This window comes from Camelus bactrianus, chromosome 19, assembly GCF_048773025.1.
Source record: "Camelus bactrianus isolate YW-2024 breed Bactrian camel chromosome 19, ASM4877302v1, whole genome shotgun sequence".
Lineage (NCBI taxonomy): Eukaryota > Metazoa > Chordata > Mammalia > Artiodactyla > Camelidae > Camelus > Camelus bactrianus.
The window spans coordinates 21,325,925-21,350,518 of NC_133557.1; the positions used below are offsets into that span (position 1 = coordinate 21,325,925).

Consider the following 24,594-nt stretch of genomic DNA (forward strand, 5'->3'; position numbering starts at 1 on the left):
GGGTGATATTATTCCAGAAACATCTGCTTCTTGATTCCAGAGTGAGTACCACTGGGCAAGAACAGTAGAAAAGGTGTGAGCTGTGTTTCACCTCCGTGCTCCATGTCAGCGTGAAGGGTTTGCATGGGTCACACCTCTTAAGTCTTTGGCACTGTTGCTAATGACTGGAGCCCACGAGAGAGAAATTACGCAGAGAAGTGGAAAGGAAGAGAATTCTGAGTGTGTATTGGTTAAAATCCGTCAATTGCAGGTGCCAGAAACCAACTTGAGCTAGCTTAAGTGAAAAAGCAGAATTTATTTTAAGGATACATGGATTCTCTTAGAACCCAAGAGCAGAGCCACAGCAAGTGAAGGCAAGATGCTGGAACCAGGAGGTAGGAGGGGCGAGGAAATGCACGTATGCCTTCTCTCCCCAAGTTCCACAGTGTAGATGCCAGAACCCCCAAGCAGTAGTGACTTCGGTCCCTAACGCACAGGTTACAGGTCGCGGCTCTCCCCCAGGCCCCTCACTCTGCTTCTAACTAAAACCAAGTCCTGCAGAAGTGTTGGGTCGTGTTTCCATCTTTCCCCCGTCTGCTCCTGTCTCTCTGCAGACTGATCTTCCCTGTTTTTCAGATCGCATTGCCACTAACGGGCACCCAAAGATGATGAATTTCTTTCCAGGCCCCAATTTTGAGTTCCCAAGTAAAGGCCTCTGACCCAGCTGGGGTTAGGGGCCCGCCCTGGCCCAAACCCTGGTGGGCTAAAGAGTTAGAGTCACCTACAGAATGGCCACCAGCAACATAGCCATTAAGAATCTTGGGTAGGGACAGGGGAGGGTGTAGCTCAGTGGTAGAGCACATGCTTAGCATGCATGACATCCTGGGTTCAATCCCTAGTACCTCCATTTAAAAATGGATATATAAATAAACCTAATTATCTCCCCCAATAAATACATAAATAAAAGGGGGGAAAAAGCCATAGAACAGGGCAAGAGAGGGATGGGTTCGTGGAGAAGAGGGACCCAACCCTCTTCAGAGAGGATATAGTCAATAAATTAATGGAGTCGGCATTAAACTTGAGAATATTTGTTGGTTTTTTAAAAATTCTTTTACCAAAATTTCCAAGTTTAACTGATCCAACCCAGTTAATTCAGATAAATAAGGACTTAGCCTGTTTAAACTCCATAAGCCAGCCCTCTTAAGAAAACAGTTGTTTTCAAAACTTTTTTTTACCATGACCCCTACTATGAATGATACTTAGTATCTTGACCCAGCACATAAATCACACATAAATGTAACTAAACCAAAAGATTCACAAAGTAATATTCAAGTCTACTGACTGTTTTGAAAACCTCTGTACTAATTGACCTTTTCCCTTCTAGATACCACCTTTCTCTTTACTTTTAAAGGCATGGCAAATGCCAATATGTACATAAAGCCACTGACCTCCAGGGAGTTTTCCAAGGTGGCCCATTCAAGATGGTACATTGAGTGGGTACGTTTGTCCCCCACGCCCCCCTCCCAACACCAGCTCCGTAAATGATCAGGCCTTTTTTTCTTAAAAATAATGATCATCAGAAAAATTAGGAAAACCAACAGCATGAAAAATTAAAGCCAAGATAAATTAATAGGATAAATGACAAGAGAGGTAATTTAAGAAACAGAAAAGATCTTTTAAAAATTCTGATCTTTTCTTATAAAGACTCAAAGAGATCTTGTTATCCAGAAAATAAAGTGTAGGCTATTGGGAGAGGAACACTCAGAGACAAAGAAAGAGTTACTCTAAATTTTTAAGTGATAGTGAGAACGAGAAGTTTCATAGAAGGGTTGGAAGAGAAAGTTAAAGAAATGTCTGAGAACGTAGATCAAAAAGATAAGATTATAGAAAAATGTTTTTAAAGGATAAGCAATATCAATCCAAAAGGTCTAATTTGACAATTGGGAATTCCAAAAAGAGCAAACAGTGGGAAAGCTGGGAGGACTTCGTTTAAAGAAATAGGATTGAAAATGGTTGAGTGCTGGACAGTATGAATGAAAAAGACTACACCTAGATACATACATCCTCATGGGATTTGAGGATGCCTGATATAAAGAAAAAATCCTAAAAAACCCAAAGAGGAACAGAGTCAGACCTACAGAGGACTGAGGATCAGTGGAACATCAGACTTCTCACTAATCATGCTGGATACTACAAGATAAGACGGATTCTTTCAAAGGTCTAGAGAGCATTATTTTCCAATTGGCACTCTGCACCCAGAAGAACCTTAGAGCAAAATTAAGATATTATCAGATTTGCAAAAATGCAAGAAGATTACTTTCCATGCACCCTTTCAGAAGAAGCAACTTAAGGATGTACTCAAGCAAAACAAGGAAGAAAACCAAGAAAGAGACTTGGGAACCAGAAAACAGTGGATCTGACCCAGAAGTGCAATAAAGGGAAGTCAGGATGATAGCTTTGTAGCAGGCTTAAAGATGTCCACATTGGAACACTGTGTTACAGAAGATGAACATCTTTGGTAGAGGGTGTGGCTGAATTTGAGATTCTAATGAAAGCACGTTATTGGAAACAAGAAAAGAATTAGAGCAATTCTAGTAAAAATTCAAAAGTTATTCCAGACAAGCGTGATTCCTGTGTGAACAGACTGAAATATGGCATGATTTTAATTGGGATGGAGTGCAGGAAAAGAGAAGACACGTGACCTTGACGGTAGGAACATTCTTCTTAAAGTGGCTCTGGTGGACACATAGAGAAGGAAGTGAAAACCCAGTAAATTACTTAGCTCTTCAGTGAAGAGTAGAGACAAGATGTCAATGCTTTTTACTGGTTACCAACTTTTAAAATCAACATGTAGATGGAGTGCAGAAGAGTTAAGTACAGCTGTAAAACCCAGTGCACAGAGCAGTTTGTCCACATCAACAGTGCAAAAGGCTAAAGCTGAGACATGGCAGAGGGTAAGAGCTGGTGGAAAGGCTAGGGACACCAATATCCATATCTTCCATGTTGGGTTTACTGTTTAAGCCAAGAGAAAATGTCCAGAAGCTGATGGGAGTTGGAAATAGAGGGGTTCACATACGTGAAAAATATAAAATTCTGAAAACATGAGGGAGATTACCATGAACTAAACGCTCATCTTTCACATGGCCCAGTCAAAAGAAGTTGTCTAAAACTGGCACATTGATAAGTAAAAGTGTGTTATTTAGAGTTAAGGAGGTAATCACCAGAATTGCTAAAAATAGAAATGTTTAGACATAGCTGGACTTAACGGTGAGTGGTGAACGTAAAATGGTAGTATTTCATTTTGTCTAATGAGTTAAATGATTTTTATTGTTATTTTTGGACTGAACTCCCCCTTTCCTGAGCTTTTATGTGAAAGGCAAGAACAGGCTTCTTGGTTCTGGCATCTGTGGGTTGATAAGAATCCCAAAATTGGCCATCAGAACACACTTTAGACAGCTGAGGTTGGCTGGGGACTCAAGTCACATGTTTTATAACTTTAAAGATAATGTTTTTCAAGACGTCTTTTCTCTCCCAGGGAACTGATTTCTGCAGACATTAAGTCAGATGCAAGCAAGTACATTTGTCTCCATTCTCTTCCTCTCTTTCTTCACAGCGTGTGTTCGTGTGGGACTTGGATGAGACAATAATTATTTTTCACTCCTTACTCACGGGGACTTTTGCCTCCAGATACGGAAAGGTAAGAATCCATTTAGTCTCTTTTTATTTTTTTTTTTTTCAGCATGACAGTTTGTTCTGCTGGTTTGTCCTGGGGATTGTGGGGGCAGCTTCTCCATCAAAAGCTGCCTCTTCGGGTCAACCCAGGTTTGAGAAGTCCTATGGAATTTTCCCTTGACATGTGAAAATTTAATTAGCTTCCCCCTATTGTCTCCCATGCCTTTTCTTCCAACACACGAAGCGTTCAGCATCCACTTGGTAGGATAGAAGCATGTAGTCTTCAGCTGTCTCCCTCCTAAGAGGGCTGGGAAGCGCTGCAGCCGAAAGCAGTAATCCTAGCTGAAAAGCGAGGTAAAGTACTTTTCTTCTTCCCTGTTGTTTATCTTAGTGTCTCCGGCAGATGAATTTAATTTTCCTTCCGATTTTTGAGACGAGGGGGAGGCATTTTGTCAGCTCCAGCATGGGTCTTAGCAACAGCTTTGCAAATGTATCATCAACAAATTATGTCGGGGAACCATCCTGTTAGAATTCTGGGCAAATGCTGTCGGTTGACCAGTACGTGGAAGAAATGTTGAAATCTCCTTAATGATGCAAAAATGAACCCAACTGCTAAAGCCCAAACCCTGCCGATCTGTGCGTTCATCTGCTGGGCTTCTTATCAAACCACATGTGTCTGCCATCTCTTCAGGGAGACGGGCTGAGGTGGTGGGGTGGGACTTTGAGGGACAGAGGCATTATCAGCTCATCCGAGGTAAGCGACCTGTTGGCAGCTGCTTCCACGCTTGAGTGGGAACCATGAGACTCACCAGCGCCTGGAAAATATTTCTGTTTCTGTTTAGAGACCAGGAATATGATTTGACATCACCTCATGGCTTTTCCAGCTGCTCGTGTTTTTTATGAGGGTTATAACAAGCTGGATGTGTAATTAGCAAGATAGATTTATCGTCTGCCGTTATGTTGTAAAGAGTATAAAAATGGTGTTGGTGGTGCAGAAATCTCTTGCCAAGGAGGAATGCTGTTAATATGTCTAGCAGTGCCTGCGGGAAATCCGGCATGCGTTTTTGGAGTGTGCACAGCTTAGGTAAAGGATGGCAGAGTCGAGAGCTGCCGAAAGGACCAGAGTGCACTTGGTAGCCGTTGCAAAAAGTCGGGCTTTCCCAAAAGCGCTGCAGTCATGAGTTGCCCACTCGGTCTGGGTGTTCTATGGTTTCTAATCACCCTCAGTAATGTCACCTCCCCTAAGAACTGTTCCTTCACTCTTCTTGCCCTTAGAGAAGTTCCACAGCTTCATGGAGCAACTCGGTTCCCAAGGATTGTGTAGGGCTTTGTAATCCTGGGTATGATTTTTGTGTCTGTGTCTTGCCACCACTCTTTAAACCCAGTTGTAGACTCCCTCAAGACAGAGACAAAGCCCAGAGCTCTTTCCTGGGCCCCATGCCATCTGATCCATGTCTTTTGTCATTGCCAGCCACCTCTCTCCAACCCCACCCCCTGGTCCCAGCCCACCTGCCCCTCCAGCTGTCTGCTCCCAGCTTCTACACTTGCCCTTCCCAACCCCCTACAGAAGAATCATCCTAAAATACAAGCCTGATCACTCCTCTACTGAAAAATCATCAGCTGCTTCCCCACTGACAAACCCTAACCCCAGCCTCCAAGGAGCTTCATGAGCTGACTTCTGCCCTACTCTCCAGCCCCGTTTCCTGCTGCTGGTCCTGAGTTGCTTTCTATCCTCAGAACCTGCCATGTTCTCTCCCATCTCTGCTGGGTATCTCCCAGAAGCAGAGCCTGAGACAAGGAGTGAGTGCTGGGAGTTTAGCTATGGGGAGATCTCCGGGGGCACCAGCTGCAGAGCGGGGAAGTGAGACAGGGAAGGGAGGGCAGCCAGTGGAAGGTACGTAGATAGTTATGACTGCAGGTAACTGGGGCTCAGAACAACCAGGGACCTCTGGGAGACTCTGAAACACACCTCAGCGTTGACCCCTCCCAAGGAGCAAGGGTGCTGGGATGTTTATCTACAAATTCCCTCCCATTGTGTGTTGAGGGCTTCTAGGGCTGTTATCCCCCTGTCCTGGCCCGGCCCCCGAAAGCCCTGGGACAGGGAATCACAGATCATAACAGGAGAAAGCTCCTGCCTGCTCACAGGACATGGAGGAGGGACACCCTGAAAGCCTCTGCTATAATCTAGAATGTTCTAGAACATTCTTGTACTAGATTCAATCACACTTCCCTTTCAGTTCCCAATTTAAATGTAGCTTCCTCCAAGAAGGCTTTCCTAACTACTCCCCTCCATCTACATTGCATCTCTCCCCATAACTGTATTTTTCATTTGTATTATAATTATGCACCTATCCCCTGTCTCCCTTCTAAGCTGTGTGTGCCACGAGGGCAGAGACCATGACCATTTTTTATCAGCACAACTGAGCACAGTGCATGGCCCAGACGGCTCAATAAATATTTGTTGCGTGAATGAACCAGGACAATCCTCTAGAACGAAAGTTGTGCGACAACAGGCACTTTTTTTTCTGTTTGTTCATTGCTTTGTCCCCAGAGCATAGAATAGTGCCCCCCACTTAGTAGGCATCAAACAAATATCTGTGGAAGGAAGAAAGGAAAACAGTATCAAAACTAAAATTTCCTAACTAGGGGCCACCAGCCAAATTCCGCCTGCAGACATTTTTGTTTGGCCCCTAGAGCGTTTGAAAAAATGTGAATTTGCCGCCAACATTTTAAAAATCAGGAGATTGCACAGACCAAAACAATCAAGATTTCCAACTTTTCTTGAAAAATTAGAAAATCTGGCAATCCTGCATTCCCATGTGGCAGCAGTTAGCAGGAGCTGAGCAGCAACTGCCCAGTTAGCGGGGGCGTATGCTCGCCAGCCCAGCCACAGCCCCTCCTGGCCTGTTCAGCCCATTGAGGGGACCCTCCTGGCCCCATTGGCATCTGAGTTTCAACATCCATCGTAGAATTACAGAACCATGGAAGGTCAGAGCTGGCAGGACTTAGGAGAGCATCAAGTCCAGTTAGTCTCCATATACGATAAGGGTGGGGAGAGTGAGGTTATCCAGGAGGTGTTGGGAGGCAGACCTCAGGCTCACTTGCCTCCCTGGGTGCTCCCAGGACATCCAGGGACAACTAAGGTGAGACACTCTTGCAACCTTCAAGTCTCCTGTGCCATCATCATTCCTCGTCTAGAATTTTCCACTCATTCTTCCAGCTGTCTCTTAGGTGAGGAATGAGGTTTGTTTGTTTTGCTAAATCCAGCCACCCTAAGAGAGACCCCAAATAACCACGGCTTAAACAAGACAGAACTTTATTGCCCTCACCCTTCAGTCCAGGCATAAGCAGTGCAACCTGGTAAGGCTGCCAGCCAGCGCCAGGGGCGGAGGCCCCTTCCATCTTGTTCCTGACCATCCCTGGAGCATTTGCCCTCACCCGCCCATGTCTGCATTCCAGCCAGTCAGAAAGGGAAGCCAGAAAAGGGGAGTTCACCCCTCTCTTTTTCATTCTTATTTTTTCCCTCTCTTTTAAGCGCCAGACCCAGAATTTGCATGAATCGTTTCTACTCACATCCTAGTGGCTGGAACTTGATCACATGGCCACCTCTAGCTGCAAGGGAGTCTGAGAAATGTAATCTAGTCACATGCCCCATTAAAATTCACGGATTCTATTATTCTGAGAGGGAGAAAGGAAGAATGGATATTAGAGGACAGCGAGCATTTTCTAGCACAAAGTACCATTTAATAAGAGGAAGAACAATGAAAGAGAAAATTGTTGAGGAAAAATAAAATTACTTCTGTTCAAGAGACCTGGAGGGCGACTGTATTAGTGGGTCTGAAGTTTCAAAGAGAGGTCTGGGCTGTAGCTATAAACTTGGAAGTTGGAGAAGCAGAGAGGATCTAAAGAAGCAGGAGGAGTGCAAGCCCCATTCTTTGTAACTAAGAGTAACTAAGACAAAGGGAGGTCATTAGTCAGGGTATTCATAATAGAACTAAATATACGCCCTTGACTTTTGCTTCACAGCTCTTTCTCTGCGTGCTTTTCCAAAAGCTGCAGCCCTGTAGAGTTCATTATTAATAGCTTGTATCAGGCAGGACTCTCAGTCTGAAGTATGGAGTGTTTAAGCTACAAAGGGAATTTATTAGATCATAATCATTGAAAATACCCAGGGATATTGGAATTCAGGTTGAGCTGGATCCAGCTCATGCAGTCTTCTCAGGGCTTGGTGTGTCTGCATCCCTCAGCTGACTTTTTCCATGTGGCAACTCACTGTCAGCAATCCCAAATAAAAAAGACCTACTTCCCAAATTTCAGCACAACTCCCAGGCTTGAATCTCATTGGCCCAAACGGGGTCAGATATCCATCCACGCATCAACCTTTGTGGCTTTGAGTAGCCAGCCTATATCAAGAGCCCACTCCTCGAATGGAGAGAGTAGAGGAGTAGGGCAACCATTCCGACCGCATGGCTGGAGCTGGAGAAGGATGGTCCCTCAGAGGAAACTGAAGTACTCTTTCTAGAGGAAGGTGAGGATTGTGGAGTGAGGGGCATGTCCAGAATCGGCTCTGAAGTCCATGACCTTCTGTCCATCTACACCAAGGACCAGCAGCTCTTTGCTTATTGCCATGGTGTTGAGCACTGTACAGGAAGCAGAAATCATATTAGTTGTGGTCCCAGCTGAAGGGGCAACTCACTGTTTACTTAGGGAAACAAGACCAACAGAGCTAAAATGATTAAGGAATGATTCAAAACAGAGTGTTTGAATTTTAAAACAGAAACTGGGCTCTCTTCCTGTTCCCAATCAGGCCATGTGCTACTCGAGGCTGTCATTTCTCCACTTCCTTTCCCTCTCTTCCTACCCAGTCCTCAACGCCAGAGCATCCCTTTGGTAGCTGTACTTCCCCGCATCTTGTGGATCCATTAGAGATTCTCTGGAGAGCCAGAGCTGCCAGTGATTGCCGCCTCTTTCCTAACCTCTCCTCCCCTCCTGCAGTCCCTGAACTCTGTTTTTTCCAGCTGGGATTAGACAAATGCAAAGGTAGTAAGAAGCCTTTGCCTGTGGCCAGGAAGGGTCCCTAAGGGGGACTGATCGGCGGTCTTCCTGGGTCACAGTGGATCGTTTCTGACTCCTCCTTTTGTACCTTGCCTTCCAGGCTGCTCAGTACCAATGGGAAGTTCAACTCTAGGCTCTGTTGTGTGTGTGTGGATGTTTTTTAATAACAGCTTTATGGAGATATAATCCACAGACCATAAATCTTTCACTGTGTACAATTCATTGGTTTTTTAGTATATTCACAGAGTTGTGCAACCATCCCCAGCATCTAATTTTAGAACATTTTCATCACCCCAAAAAGAAACCCTATAAGTAATCATTTCCCATGTCCTCCTCCCCCCAGCCCCTGGCAACCACTAGCCTACTTTCTGTCTCTATAGATTTGCCTCTTCTGGACGTTTCTTATAAATGGAATCACACAATATGTGCTTTTTTGTGACTGGCTTCTTTCACTTAGCATAATGTTTCAGAGACTCATCCACATTGTAGCATGTACCAACACTTTATTCATTTTTATTGTTGCATCATTTTCCAACATACAGGTGCACTACATTTTGTGTACCCATTCATCAGTTGATGGACAGTTGGGTTTTTGACTATTACGAATAATGCTGTGAACATTTGTGTCTTAAGTTTTTGCTTGGACTTGTTTTCAGTTTTCTTGGGTATGTACCTATGAGTGGAATTGTTGAGTCCTATGGCAACTCTTATGTTTAACCTTTTGAGAAATTGCCAGACTCTCTTCCCAAGTAGTTGCACCATTTTCCATTCCCATGAGCAGTGTGTGAGGGTTCCAGTTTCTCCACATCCTCACCAACACTTGTCATCATCTGTCCTTTTGGCTATCGTCCTCTTAGTGGATGTGAAGTGGGATCTCGTGGTTTTGGTTTGCATTCCCCTAATGACTAATTATGTTGGCTAATGACTAATGATGTTTTCATGTGCTTATTGGCCATTTGTAATACCTTCTTTGGAGAAATATCTATTCAAATCCTTTGCCCATTTTAAAATTTTTTTGTCTTTTTATTGTAGAGTTGTAAGATCTCTCTTTTTCTTTCAGTTCATTGTCTGCTTAGTTTTTTTTATTCTTATTTTTTATCGAAGCATAGTTGATTTACAGAGTTAGTTTCAGGAGTACAGCAAAGCAATTCAGTTATACATATACATACATACTTTTTTTCAAGTTTTTTCCATTATGTCTCATTACAAGAAATTGAATATAGTTCCCTGTGCTATACAGTAGGTCCTTGTTGTTAATCTATTTCATATATAGTAATGTGTAGTAATATCTCTTTATATGGTCTGGAGAACAGTCTGTCATCAGATACACGATTTGCAAGTATTTTCTCCCATTTTGTGGGTTGTCTTTTCACCTTATTGATGATGTTCTTTGAAGTATGTGAAGTATTGCAGGAGGAGGGAGTTGAAATTAAATTTAAGAAAAGATGGCCAGAGAAGGGGCCCTCATGAGGAAGCTGAATTTTGAATAAAGACTTAAAAGGAAGTGGAGGAACAGGTATCTGGTGGAAGAGCAAGTGGAAACAGCAGGTGCAAAGGCCCTGAGGCAGAAGTTTGCCTGGTGGATTGAGAGACAACCAAGATCTAGCATGGTTGGAGCACAGCTGTTGAGGGGGAAAGCAGTAACTCAACTAGCTTTTGCTCTAAAGTGGGAACCATGAGGTTTGAAGTAGAGGAAGGACAGGATCTGATATTTCTAAAGAATCTCTCTGGCCACTCCCCAGGGAAGTAAATATAGCAGGGCAGGGTGGGAAGCAGGGAGGCCAGTGAGGAGGCTGCTGCAACAGTCCAGCTGAAACATGGTGGTTGCATGGCCCACGGTGGCTGGGACAAGGAAGATGAGAAGTGTAGCAGCCTGGATATATTTTGAAGGCAGAACCAACCGCAGAGGAAGAATGCAAAATGATTCCTTATTCTCACCCCCTGGGCTAGAGAGATGTCTTATTTTCTGTTCATGATCTCCTTCTGAAGGGACTTGATCTCTTTTCTATTGCCAACAAGCAAATTCCTCTTGCACAAATTGTCCCATTTTTTGCACATTCACTGCTATGCCAAGTACTCCGCTATGAACATGATTTTGTTTGAGTTGGACATCAAATGCCAAGTTATTCACACTCTGTCCACACAGGCCTCTTTTTTGTCTCACGTGGGTACAAATGTATGTTTCCGTGTAGACTCGTTTGCACTCTTTCTCCCCTCACTCTCCGTAGTTTATTGTGCAGCTTTTTGTTTATTTTCCTGTAAAATATGTATTGTATTTTTGTGTGCACTTATTTCTTCTGTCTGTAAATGGCATTGTTTAAATAGCCTTTGTTTCTCATTCCTCTCCCTTCTCACTGTGGTCCTGGGTCCTTCCACAATGCCGTGTGTCCAGTTCCATTGCTCTAAATCATTGGTTCTCAACTGGAGGTGATTTTGCCCCCAGGTGGCATTTGTCATAAACATTTTTCATTGTCATGACTTGGGGTTTGCTACTAGCATCTTGTGGGTAGAGGCCAGGGAGGCTGCTAAACATCCCTTGATGCAGAGGATAGCCCCCCTCAGCAGAGAATTATCTGGCCCCAAATGTCCATGGTGCTGCAGTTGAGAAACCTGACATCCATCTGTTGCTCTGAATCCCAGGGTCTCACTTCTTTATCCCCTGCCCCTGTGAGGAGGACACCCAGGCTCCCCTACAGCTCCCCACCAGCACAGACAGTGCGTGACGCGCATCCTTTATGAAGCTGCTCTGAGCTTTGCACCGCAAACCTGTAATGCATGGCTGTTCCTATCATACTCGTTCCTGGAAAAACCAAGTCTCAGAGAGGTGGCATGATTCAGCCGAGGTCACCCAACTGGAAAGAGACGAAAGCCAGGAGGTGGCCCACTGCTCTTAACCGCGTATCTAAACTGCATCCCCAGTGATCCACGTGTATGTCCTCGGGGTAAGAATTAAAATCCACTGGCATGAACTCTCTTCGCCTTGACTGAATTCCAGGGGCACACAGCTTGGATCTCATGTCTTCATAGCTTCACCCCTGGCACCAGCAGTGCCTGGCACACCCACTTGATAAATATTTGTTGAATAAACAAATAAACAGCTCGTGGGTAGGGACTTTTCAGCGTGTGTGGTTGCAAGCACTGCAGAAATGAGATTTCAGGGTGCCTGCCCTGCAGGGAACAAATAGCCACACACATGACAGGAGAGGGGCCTGTCAGCATCTCTCCAGGGCCCAGACGCTAGGTGCCAGCCTGGCCTGACCTCACCCAGAGCTGGGCCCACAGCAGGGGCTCGGCCGCCACTGTGGAATGTTGAGCAAATGGCCCCTCCAGGCAGGCTGGGGGCCAGGGACACTTTAGTCAGTGGGGGACCTGAGCTGGAGCCAGGTGGCCCTTGATGCCTCCCTGTGCAGAATCCTGTCCAGGATTTCCCTCCACGTCGCCCCTTTTAAAGGGACAGGCCCTACGCAGTCTGAAGTGATTAGAGGTTTCCAGCTGGCCATGCAGGGGGCCAAGTCTGGCCTGAAGACAGTTTGGCCCCTGGCATTTCCTTAAGTTCTAAATGCACTGCCAACATTTTTTAATCTGGATATTTTACATAAAAATCTGGCTGCCTCACTGCTGTTGGAAAATAGGAAGATCTGGCAACCTCAGGCCCGAGTCTTCAAAGAGTGGGAGCCCTTTGACAAGACATGAGCCGAGGTTCACGTCAGCCGCCTTCACTCCCTGGAGTTATGCATCCTACCTGGGCTGTAGGCTGTGGATCTGTGGTACCTCCTTCACCCCAGAAGCATTTATGTTTGTGACCTGCCAGTGCCAGGCTGTGCCCAGAGTACATGGGATGTGTGGGGCGGAGGCTACTGGTCCCTGTGCCCTCTGGGTCTTCCACGTGGACTCTGGGACATTAGGGTCCCTGGTTCCCTTTAGCCAGATTACAAGCTCTGTCAGGTGGTTCCTAAACCATGCCTTTAAGCTCCTCTCTAAAATGCAGGTTATTTACTTCCTAAGGATCATCTGTCTTGGGAATCCATTATCATGGCTGGGAATTCTGTTCACTGAGTGTGGTTTAAATCCTGCCACCTCCCCTCCTCCAACAAACAGAAGAGACGCCATGCTGCTTATCCAGTGTCCCTTTCTTAGGAAAGTCTCTCCAGCCTTCCTGACTAGATCAGAATGCCCTGTGGAGACAACTCGCAGCACCGTGGGGCTCACTGTAACAGAGTTGCAATTATCCATTTCCTGGTGTGATTCTTTGATTATAGAATAACATCATCATTGTCATTAAATGACTAGGATTGAATTTTCATTGGAGCCGATGCTGTTCACGTCCCACCTTTATCCCGGCAGCCCTCCCCATTCCCACAGGCCTGATGGCTTCTTTGTGCAACTATCTGTAACACTCTGGGGTGCAGTCTCCCAGGTGTCCCCAGAGGGACAGGGCCCACCACAGCATCTTGCTCATTCATTTCCCTTGTGGACTTCCCTCCACCCTCCTCGCTTCTGTACTTTGTCACCAGTGCTTCCTGGGGTCACCTCCCCTATCAGCTGCTTGCACCTGAATCTTAGGCTCGGGGTCTGCTTCAGGGGAGACCCAGACTAAGACACTGAGGAGGACTGAAGGTTCAGACATCTTCACGACGGGTTCTTATAGGAACTGAAACTCCTCACTGCCAGACATAACCCTCCTGGCCGCTCAAAATGTGGTCCAGGGACCTATATTATCAGGGAGCTATTAGAAATGCAGAGTCTTGGGTCCTAGCCCAGACATCCTGAACCAGAGTGGACATTTAAACTTGACCGACAGGTGATTCCTTCATGCGTTAGTCTGTGAAGCGAATTCACACTGGTGAGTTCACCTGGTGATGACCTTTCTCATGGATCCTGCCAGCCTGCCAGCCTCTTTGTGTACCGAGGAGAGGCTGGTTAGAGAGTGCCTGGCCAGACCCTGGCTCTAAGCATCTCTGCCCGTGGCGCCCCTGCCCTCTCCGACCAGGCCTCCCCCGTTCTTTGGCGGGTGTAATTACGTGATTCCGGCTCGGATTCCGGAATCCAATACCCAGCACAGTGCCATCAGGATTCAATCAGATCCAGTTGGCGATACATAGCTTGGCCTGTCCGTTAGTGCTTTACAAACTGAGAAGAAATAAAAAACCCTGGTTTTATGACCCAGCAGTTAAAAACTATTTGTCGAAGTTGCTAAGGTTCAAATCAAAAGTGCCCTCCCTGGAGGACGATTAGTTAATTCGGAGGACCACAGATCTTTTCTTTTCTTTCTCTTTCCCCCTTCTACCCTGAGATGTGGCTCTAATTCACTTCTGCCTCTCAGACATCTAGAGTTCTCCATCCTTTGACAAACACAAGCCAAAGTGCTTAAGGACATCTGTTTATTTTATTTCTTTAATGAGAAAACCTTCCAATTTCTCCAGGCTCAGCTGTGTTTATTTACATTGTGTTAGCCATGTGAGGCTAGCACCTTGGAAGTTTAAAGGACTGGCCGGGGCCCTTGCAGCGGCCTCCAGCCCTGAAATGGAGTCCGCTCTGCCCAAGGAAAACAGTCCTTGGAACTCTATAAAATAGATTTTCAAAATAAATACTGCCTAATTCACTCGGTAGATGTGGATTAAGTCAAGATGAATACAATTTGGAGAGGATTTTCTGAGGAAGTCGAAGATTTCTTTCCCCCACTGGGGGTTAAACCTTGTACTTAAATCTCCATGCCCACCCCTCACCCCCCAGCCCAGCTCTCTTCTCAGTGAAGTAAAAGGAATTTAGTCTTCGTGGCTAATAAAGAAGTGATGACTTTGATTGGCCTCCTCAAGCAGTGATTATTTTCTTTGTAGGACCAGGGATGGTGACTTAACTAGTCGCTTTATTCCATCCCGTAAGGGCAAGACACGAACATCTGCCATCGTCACTGTGGCGGAGGGTGGGTGAGGAAGAGGTTGGAAATGCCTTCAGAGACGTCCTGGAGGTGAATGACAGTTGGAGGGGCCGTGGACAGGGGCGGTACCCTTTGTAGATTTAATCCCCTGTAATAGCGCTTCCCTGAGCCACTGGGTCTCTGTGCCAAGTGCCTCTGCTTATGTATTTTAGAGCATTAAAGGATTATTTTCAACATAAAGTATATTTCAGAGATGGCTTGAGGGTTGTCAGAAAAGTGCTCATTAGCAGAGACTCTCTCTGAAGCCTTGTGTTCTCTGCTGCTTAAAGAGAGACCATTTCTACTTAGGTTGAGGGGTTTTGAGCTAGTTAAGACTCCTGAGTACTCCTAATTTTCCGCCCCCAAATTTAACAAATGCGACTGCTTGCCCAGACTACTTTGGCCGATTTCTTTTTCTCTAGCCCCACCTTTCAAAATAATAATAATAATAAGAGGGATTTAAATCTCCTATGCAAAACCTCCAACAAATTGTAGTTCGGGTTAGAATGAGAAGCTCTTTTGTCTGCTGTAAATATAGGGGTTGCTGCTCACAATGATAAGTGGTGGGGAAAAAAATCCCAGGCACCCTGCAAACCTAAAGAATGGGAACAATTTTCCTTTACACTTAACTAGCAGCTTGAGAAGCCGTCTCCCCCAGCACCCCACCTGCACTTTTTTACGGTACTTATTCCCCGACAATAGGGCCCTTGAGCTGCCCAAAGAGCACTGGAATTCCCGAGACCCTTGGGTGATGAGGGTGTCACTCAGTGAGTGGCAGGAAGGCGTCGACGCGGTTGTCGGGGGGGTTGACTTTGATGGGGAAATAGGAGGCTCCCCCCCAACACCTGCTTCCCACACTTCCCCAGTGAATGAGTGAACTTGTGGGCCCTTCTGATGACAGAGCCAGGAAAGCTCTGATGCAAGTTCCCCAATGGGGCCTAATTCAAAGGAGAAATATGCAGTTTTAAGAATCTCTTTGGAAATGTCCATCAGCAGATGAATGGAGAAACACATCACAGGATATTCACACACATCATAGAATACTGACACACTTCGTAGGATACTCACACAGAAAAAATGGAATATTTTCAGCCATAAAAAGGAATGAAGTACTTAAATACATGCTGCAACGTGGACAAACCCCCCAACATAATGCTAAGGGGAAGAAGCCAGACGCACACACTGTATGATGCCATTTATATGAAATGCCCAGTGTAGGTAAATCCACGGCGGCAAAATACAGACTGGTGGGTACCAGGGACTGGGGGTGGGGGGAGGATGGGGAGCAACTGCTTCTGGGTGTGGGGTTTCCTTTGGGGGTGATGAAAATATGTGGGGACTCAGTAGATGTTTGCTCATCTGTAAAATTGGAATAACAGTTCCTGCCCCATTGGCCTCAAAACACCAGCCTGGGAACCATATGATATTTCCCTAAGGAAACTGTAGGTGCTTTTGAAGGAATACAAACTGCACGGAGCTGATAAAAGATGAACATTTTTTTACTTGAAAAATTAGGTTTTTTTTTTTTTTTTAATTCTCTATCTGGTTTTGGTGTTCAGGTGATAACAGCCTCATAAAATGAGTTGGGAAACGGCCTCCTCTTCTATTTTTTGGAAGAGATTGTGGAGAATCGGTGCTAATTCTTGATATTGTTGGTTGAATTCTCCAGGGAAAGCCTCTGGACCTGAAGATTTCCTTTTTCAGGAGGTTTTTAACTATGAATTAATTTCTTCCCTAGTCGTGGCTGTTTCATTCTGGGTGAGTTTTAGTAGTTTGTGGTTTTTGAGGAATTTGTCCGTTTTATTCATTGTCAAATTTGGGTGTCTAGAGTAAAAAAAAAAAGTACTTTTACTTGAAGGTGACTTTCAGTTTCTAGCACACAGCCCCTACCCAGAAGCCTTCAGTCATAGGGAGGGATACAAAGTGTAATCTCGCCCTGCGAGGGCATGGCACTGGGTTGTAAGTCATCTCCTTGGTCCTCAAGACAAACCTCCGAGGTAGATGTAGTGATCTCTGTTCTACCCAGGACTCTGAGGCCCGCCCAAGACCACCAGCCTAGTAAGTGGCAGAGAAGGGATCAGACCCAAAACTCCAAAGGCCATTGTAAACCCTTTGGCCACCCAAGCAGACCACAGCCTATCACAGGGCCCCCAGGTTCCATGACCAGCTTTCAAACCTTCAGTCCAACCCCAGTTCTTCCCTATGCCGGATTTCACACTGTGGGGAGGAGAGGTCTGCAGGACCTGACTCTCAAGCATGTTTTTTGGTTACATGTTTTTAATTAATATTGCCAGCATTTCAAATGGGGAGATTTTGGATAAGCAACAAGGATATATTGTACAGCACAGGGAATTAGAACCATTATCATGTAATAACCTTTAATGGTGTATAAGCTGTAAAAATACGGAATCACTGTGCTGTACCCCTGAAATGAATATAATAGTATTCAATTGTCCTTTAAATAAATAAAATAAATCTTTTAAACTGGGAGATTTTTACCTAGAAATTCAGGCTTCTGAGTTCTCTGGAAAACTCAGACAATGTGGTCATGCTGCACTCACAGTCCCCCATGTGATCACTTGGCCAGAGCTGCATGGCAGCTGCTTCCTTTCTATGGGGTAGATAGACGGCCTCCAGTTTGCCACAGTCCTCACCACTCCCTATTGCCTCCCTAATACTGAGGCCAAATATCAGCTTACTATCTCATTTGCACTGTCATCTTTCTCCAAGAAGAGTTAAAGGGAAAGTTAAATATTTCTCCTACCAGGAGTTGGAAGAGGAAAGCTCAGCGAGGCATCTGTTTCACCTGCACCGTTTCACTCATTTCAAGTGACCTGCTTGGTTTCTTAAGTCTTGTTGTCTTTTGTGCCTAAGCCACAGAATAAAGTCCAGACTCTCTGGGCCAGCCTCCAGACCCTTCATGACCTAGTTCCTCACATCCTCTCCCGCCTCACCTCTCAGACTCTCCAAGTTTCCATTTGAGGCTCCAGCTCTGCAGTTGCACCAGCAGACTCCCCCACCCCCAGGCCTTTATCCATGCTGTTCCCTCTGCCAGGAATGCTTTTCTTCCTCACCAGCCATTTGCCCAACTAATGCTTACTCAGCATTCAGGTCTTACCATAGTCATCACCACCTCCAGGAAGCTCTCCTTGACTATACTGGTTTAGGTGTCCCTCCTGTGTGCTCCCTTAGCACTCTCTCCTGTTTGTCACTATTTTATTCCTGGCTCACCTGCGTCTCTCCCCAGCCAGCCCAGCACCTCACCTGCAAGGATCATGACAGTGTCTTAGTTCTCCCTATGTCCCTACATTCTAGGTGCCCCATGATTCACTGGCAAATTAATTTTCTTTCAATCATAACCCAGCTCACACTGACTCAAGCAGAAAAGTGAATGTACTGGCATTTGTAACAAAAAAGGTCAGAGGCAGGGCTACATCCAGAGGCTCACACAGTGTCAACAGAACTCCATCTCTCTTCATCTCTTTGCTCTGTTTTCTTCGGGCTGGTTTCATTCTTTTCCTGTGTGATGGCAGAAATGTCCCCAAGCCGCTCAAGACCAACATCCTGCCAGCTCGATCACCCCGGCGAAAAGAGAGTAACTCTCTCCCGAAAGTTCCAACCAAACATCAGACGAAGCTCCCCTTGGCCTGTCTAGCACTCATTCAAGGTGGGCGGGGGGAGCGGGCAGTATTCAGCCCCCTTGGAACAACACAGATAAGGCCTGATAAAATTCTGGCTCCCCAAAGAACACTCAGGAGGGAGGGAGGATATAGCTCAATGTTAGTTCTGCTTAGCTTGCACGGCATCCTGGGTTCAATCCCCAGAACCTCCATTAAAATAAATAAATAAAACCTAATTTTCACCCCCCCCAAAAAAAAAAACACTCAAGGTGCTGTTATCAGAAGGTGGATAGATGCTGGACAGACAAGAACAGACACTCCCTTCCACGTGTCTGTTGTGAGCCACATGAGGGCCAGGAGCCTGCATGGTCTTCCCCAGCACGTGGTAGGTACTCAGAAAAGACTTGAAGTGAAATCTGGCCCCGTTACAGGGTCCACGCCCTTCTACGTGGCTCTAGACCTCTATGCCTTCATCTCCTCGGACTCTCCCCTCCCTCTCTTGGCCCCGGCCTGGCCTCCTCAGTGGTACTCACACCTGCCAGGCTCACTCCCACCTCAGGCCTTTGAACACTTGGTTCCCTCTGCCTGGTGTGTTCCTCCCCTTACATGGCTTCCTCCCTCTCCTCCTAAAGACCTGAGTCAGACAAATCTGTAAAATGGATATTGTAACAATTACCTACCTCACTGGGGTTTTGGTTGGACATGATGACACACTGCCATGAAGGCCACCCGAGTGACCTATTTTGGATGTAAGTCAGATCTCTTCATGGTCCTTGCTTGAACCTTTTCTCTCATTTAAACTGGTTCAAACTCCTCTTTATGGCCTAGAATTCCCCAGATTATCTGCCGGGCAGATTCTCCTGCCTGGCTGTCTCTCCCCCCTCTCCCACTTACTTTTTATACCCACTCCACACTGGCCTTCTTTCTGCTTCTCAAATACATGCAACTTGTTCCTGCCTCAGGGCCTTTGCACTGGCTGTTCTTCTACTGAATCACCCCATGACTGGCTTCTTTGTTTCATTTGGGTCTTTGCTCAGATGTCACCTCCTCAGAGAGAACTTCCCTGAACACCCCCGTTCTCGCAGCCCTCCCTATACATATATACAGACACACTCCATGTCTCTCTCCCTCTCCAGCGCATCTTCAATTTTCATTTTCTTGAAACCTTTTCACTATTTGAAATGAAATGTCTGTTTTTCATGGCCCTCCCCCTCCACTAGAATGTAAGCTCCACATAGCAAGAGACTTTCAGTGTCTGAGACATAGACTAGCAGGAGACAATAAGCATAATGGTCTAGAGCAGGAGTCAGCAGACCACATCCTAACCATGTGCCAAGTCTGGCCCACCACCTTTTTTTTTTCAATAAAGTTTTATTGGCACACGGCCAGGCGCATTTATTTACATAATGTGTATAGCTGCTTCCACGCTACAGCAGCAGAGCGAAGTAGTTGTGACAGAGACCATATGGGGCCACAGAGCATAACATACATCTGGCCGTTTGGAGAAAAGTTCCCCTACCTTCTGGTCTAGAGCATGGGCCCTGGAGCCAGACAGCTCAAATTCAAAGGCTGCACCACTCCCGAGCCGTGGGATCTCAAGCAAGTCACTTTGCCTCCCCGTGCCTCAGTATCCACCTCTGCAGCATGGGTGTAACAGCAACACTGCTTACCGCAGAGGGTCACTGGGGGAGGATGAAAAGCGTTAACGCATGTGAAGTGCTGAGAACTGTGCCTGCTATGCAGTAAACAGTTTTTATAGAATAAATGAATCATAAATATAATCATAAATAATAAGGAGTAAATAAATAAATGTGTTTTAAAGAACTGCATCTTTAGAGGCACGTTGCTGGTTGTATACGACGTCCTCTCTGTGGAAGGTACGATGAAATATTCCTCCTCCTCCTCCAGTAAGCAGAATAAGCAGAAGACTCGCATGAGGACATGTTAGTTGCTGGACAGATGCAAGAGGCATCTGCTGGGGATCAGGCCATGTTCTAAGCATTGATACGAACTTCCAGAAATGCACTGGTCTCCCATGCCGTCAAAGGCCCCTCGGTCCTGGACAGCGACTCACCCCATCACGTTAGGGTGATCGTCTCATCCGGGTCTGTCTGGAACTGTCCCAGTTTTCACACTCAAGGTCCCAAGTCCCAGGAACCGCCTCAGTTTAGGCACAGTCAGGACGGTTGGTCCCCCTACTCCACGTTCACAGCTCTGATTATCTATTTAGTCACTTATTTATTTTGCCTTTAGTTTTCCACCCTAGGAAAATGCTTTTAAAGCTGCCAGACACCTCCAGCTGAAAGAACATTTTTCAAAGGATGGAAAAAAAAAAATCTTAAGTGGTCTTGTAGTTGCGTAAAACTCCAAAAGGGGAACCGGTTTAGACATCTTTGTTCTCTTAAATTTGACCATGATTTTATCGTTTGTAGTCAGCTTGACTCTTTTGTGATTCAGTGATGACAGGTTTTCTTCGGTAAAGTTGTTAGTACAAATAGACCCATTTGCTGAGCTAAGAAGATCTTTTCTATTTTCTCTGTTCTCTTATGAAACTGCCAGAGAAGCCAAGTTTTCTTTTTTTTCAACCTTACTGTTTAAACGTGAATCAACCAATTTCTTTCTTCACAACCATCATTTTCTTGTCTTCCTCTTTCAAACAAGCTGATCTGTTTTCCAGGAGTTTCCAAGTAATTAAACCCAATTAAAACCATTAAATTCTTTCTTTTAATGACAACTTTATTATCAAAAGCTAACCACAAGGAGGAGATTTAACTGGCAAAGCCTTCCACTGTGTGTTAATCCGTCCCTAACCTCTGGCTGACACTTCCAAGAGATAAACCCCATAGAATAGTGAGACTGGTTTAATGAATAGCTTTAATTAATACTTTTCTTCCTTGTGGCAGAGTAATTATTTGTTCAGCTTGTAAACAGCTACTTGGCAGTGATTTTTAAAGGCCCAGTTGGCTTGTAGGGTATGATGGCTCTGACTGGTTTTGTGTGTTTCTGTGGTTTTTCTTTCAGAGAAGGGGAGAGGTCTCTGTTTTAGAATAAATGCAGGATCGCGCTGTCCTGAAGTTGGGGGCGTCAGGGAGATCTCCCCAGAGGAAAAGCCAGGCAAGCCCAGGTGGCAAGCTGCCCAGATTTGTGAACCATTTCCAAAAAGGGCAAGTCTGCCCTTTGCAACAAAAGTCTGCACGCCCAGACAGGGTCCCCGCCGAGACCCAAGCCTGGCTTGTGGCAGTCTAGGTGCTGAGATGACGAGAAAAATGCCAAACTCTGCTTCTTCCCCACATCTCCCCTGACCCCCAGCCCCATTCCCGTGGCACCTGAGAAAGGGACAGCCCAGTGCAAGTCCTGGATGTGGCCAGTGTGGCCCCAGAGAAGTGGTACTGTGAATAAGGATGATACATCCACCAGGTGTGCTTGCTTCCTGCCCGGCATCCATCTAAAGTGCTTTCCATACATCAGCTCACTTACTCTCCCCATCACTTTAGGAGGTAGGTGCCGTGGTTACCCACATGTACAGATGAGGAAATGGGCACAGTAGTCATGCACTTTCTAGTAAGAAGTACAGAGCCCAAGTTTGCAGACAGATGTCTGGCTGCAGTTGTGGTTCTGAGCTACAGGGTCGCACTGCCCTGTGAGGCAGGAGAATAATACTATCTACCCATTTGGTTGGGAGATTTTGATTTTTTTTTTTCAATTTAGCTCATCCCTTATTTAGAAAGCTAGTTTCATTAATAAGCTTGCCCACTCTAGAATTACAAAGTTGATTGACTAACACTAAGAACCAAGCCCTTCGTTATCTTTAAAGGATTTAGAGCAGTGGTTCTGTACTGGGAGGCACATGTCTGGGGCCTTCTGCAGTTGTCACAACTGGGAGAGGGGTGCTAATGGCATCTGATGGGTAGAGGCCAGGGATGTTGCTGAACACCTTACAATGGACAGTGCAGCCCCAGCAAAGAACGATCTGGCTCAAAATGTCAACGGTACCACGGGTGACCAATCCTGATTTATGGAAAGCTCCAGTTTTCCATTCTAAAAGACATCTGTAACAAAAGCAATGTTCATGCACCCGCCTTTCAGTCTCCTAAAGAACTAGGCCAAACTGCTTCTTTTAAAATAATTAAGTAATTCTCTTGGTGAATTTGACTATTAACCATGTCACTAGTGTTTCAGAAACCCATCCAAGGAGCTGGGTTCTCACCCAGATATTAGCTATTGATGAACTTGCTAGTGCATGAATATTTGAAGACCATGTCCCACATCTTCCTCTATCCATTAGGGACATTTCCTTAAGAAAATGCCCTATGAAGAGCATGAAGTAGGGTTAATGCATTTCATCATCCAAGAAGTTTCATGCTGAGAAAAGCATTTGACATCTCCGGATGCCTCTTTGGAGGCACCAAGACTTGCCTTCCCCTGGGAGCACTCAGAGATGTGTTTGGAGCACAAAAGAGAAGCAAAGAATCCGAGAAGACTTCCACCTGGGGCTGGGTCTGCTTAGAGACTGGAACTGGGTTTAACGGGCAGGATGTCAGAACAGAAGCATCCTGGAGGAAAGACTGTGGGCTGCCCCCTCCTCATCTCGAAGGACCAACCGTGGCATGCCACCTGAGATACTTCGGATGAGGCTGAAAGAGATGGGAAGCAGCTGACCTTTGACCTCCATGAGAACAAGACAGTATTCAGATACAGTCATGTTTGGGGTTGGTTCGTTAGGTTTTCTCTGAAAAATTACTTTTGGAAATGTTGCCTTTGATAACATTAATGGATCCAGAGAAGCCCTAAAGTTGATTACCAGGATGGGTCTGGTAACCTCACACCATACACCTCTTCTTGACATGCATGATGACATCCTAAAAAGTTACGGGTTACTCATAAGTCGGGGCGGGGAAGGCTGGGGAGCCGAGGAGGGAGTCAGTCCTTCAGGGCTGGCTCAAGTGATCTGATTTCCAATCTTGGCCAAAGTGTCTGGTTCCCACGGAGCCATTCCTGGTTTGTGGGGGGCAGGGAAGGGGGCAGCTGAGAAGTAGGGAATTTACTAGTGTAACTTCACTTCTCCGTATCAAGTCCAGGAAATGAGAGGCACAGATGCTCAGAGGCAAGAAGGGGAGATCCCTCCCCACCCCGTGGGCTCTCCTTTGATCCACTCTGAAGCCCAGCGATTATTAGAAAGGAAAGCCAGCCTGAGACCAGAGAAAAGAATCAGGGCTGGTTTTTGCACGGCACTGCCTCTCTTTTTTCTCGATTTTGGAATTGCCATTTAATTAAATGGATCCTTTATTTCATTCAAAGTAGACATCAGCAGTTTTAAATCAGGCATTTACCAAAAAAAAAAATTCCGATAGTAATCTGCCTAAAGCTTCTTTCCCTTTATGAAGTGTTTTATGTTATTCGTTCCTGCAAAGACGTATTTTGTGAGTAAAATGGATGATGTTGGTTTCTTACGTAGTCTTGGGTTTGAATCCCAGTTCTGTCACCTATTAGCAGTGTGACCCTAGACAGGTCACTTCGTTGCTTTGAATCTTGATTTATCTGTAAAATAGGGAAGAGGTATTTGGAGAAGGAAATATGGTAATGTACATAAAGCTTATTATACACACTCATATTTTTATTTTTTAAGAATACTCGACTGAGCATCTGTTGTGTGCTGGGCTGTGTTCCAGGTCCAAGGGACATAGCAGTAACTCTCATAGAGCTTCCCTTCTGGTTGAGAGAGAAGCACCAAAAATCATAAGGAAGATCATTCCAGATAATGATAAATGCTATTAAAAGCTGTAACAGTGTAATGAGATGTGAGTGGAGGGTCAGCATCTGAGTTACTTTGGGTGGAATGGTCAGAGAAGGTCTTTCTGATATTGAAAATGGGAACTGAAGGTTACAAAGGAGCCAGCCATGAAAGCATAGAGGAGAGGGAATTCCAGGCAGAGAGAACAGCAAGTGCAAAGGCCCTGAGGCAGTAGCAAGTTTGGCAAGCTCAAGGAGCAGAGAGGTGGGTTGGAGTGGAGAAGTGAAGGATGTTGGCTTTATTCAGAGGGCCAAGGGACACTAGTGGCTTTTAAATGAGGAAGGACAGCTCTGATTTTTGCTTTACAAAGAGCAGTCTGGCTGCTGGATGGACAATAGTTTTAGAGGGGAATCTAGCTGTCTTTATACACAGCCCAGTACACAGATATGCTTGTTTCCGTCTTCCCTCCCCATCCCCCTCCTCAATGATGATCTAAAGGCTCCTTGGGAATAAGGTAAAGACATGAGTTACAGTCTAGGCTCAGATAATTAGAAAAAGGTTTTTATATGGGACAATTTTTCATTATATATGATCGTCCTACATCCCTGGCACCCTCTACT

At 45.5% G+C, this 24,594-nt stretch overlaps 1 protein-coding gene across 5 annotated transcripts in view; it reads left to right on the forward strand.

Moving 5' to 3' along the window:
• Positions 1 to 24,594, forward strand: part of EYA2 (EYA transcriptional coactivator and phosphatase 2) — a 220,112-nt gene that overhangs the window by 145,181 nt on the left and 50,337 nt on the right. For all 5 annotated transcript variants that reach the window (XM_074347387.1, XM_010958638.3, XM_074347386.1 and 2 more), the window contains one exon: positions 3,593 to 3,676. In XM_074347387.1, coding sequence (XP_074203488.1) covers positions 3,593 to 3,676 — 84 coding nt within the window. The remainder of the gene's footprint in view (positions 1 to 3,592; positions 3,677 to 24,594) is intronic.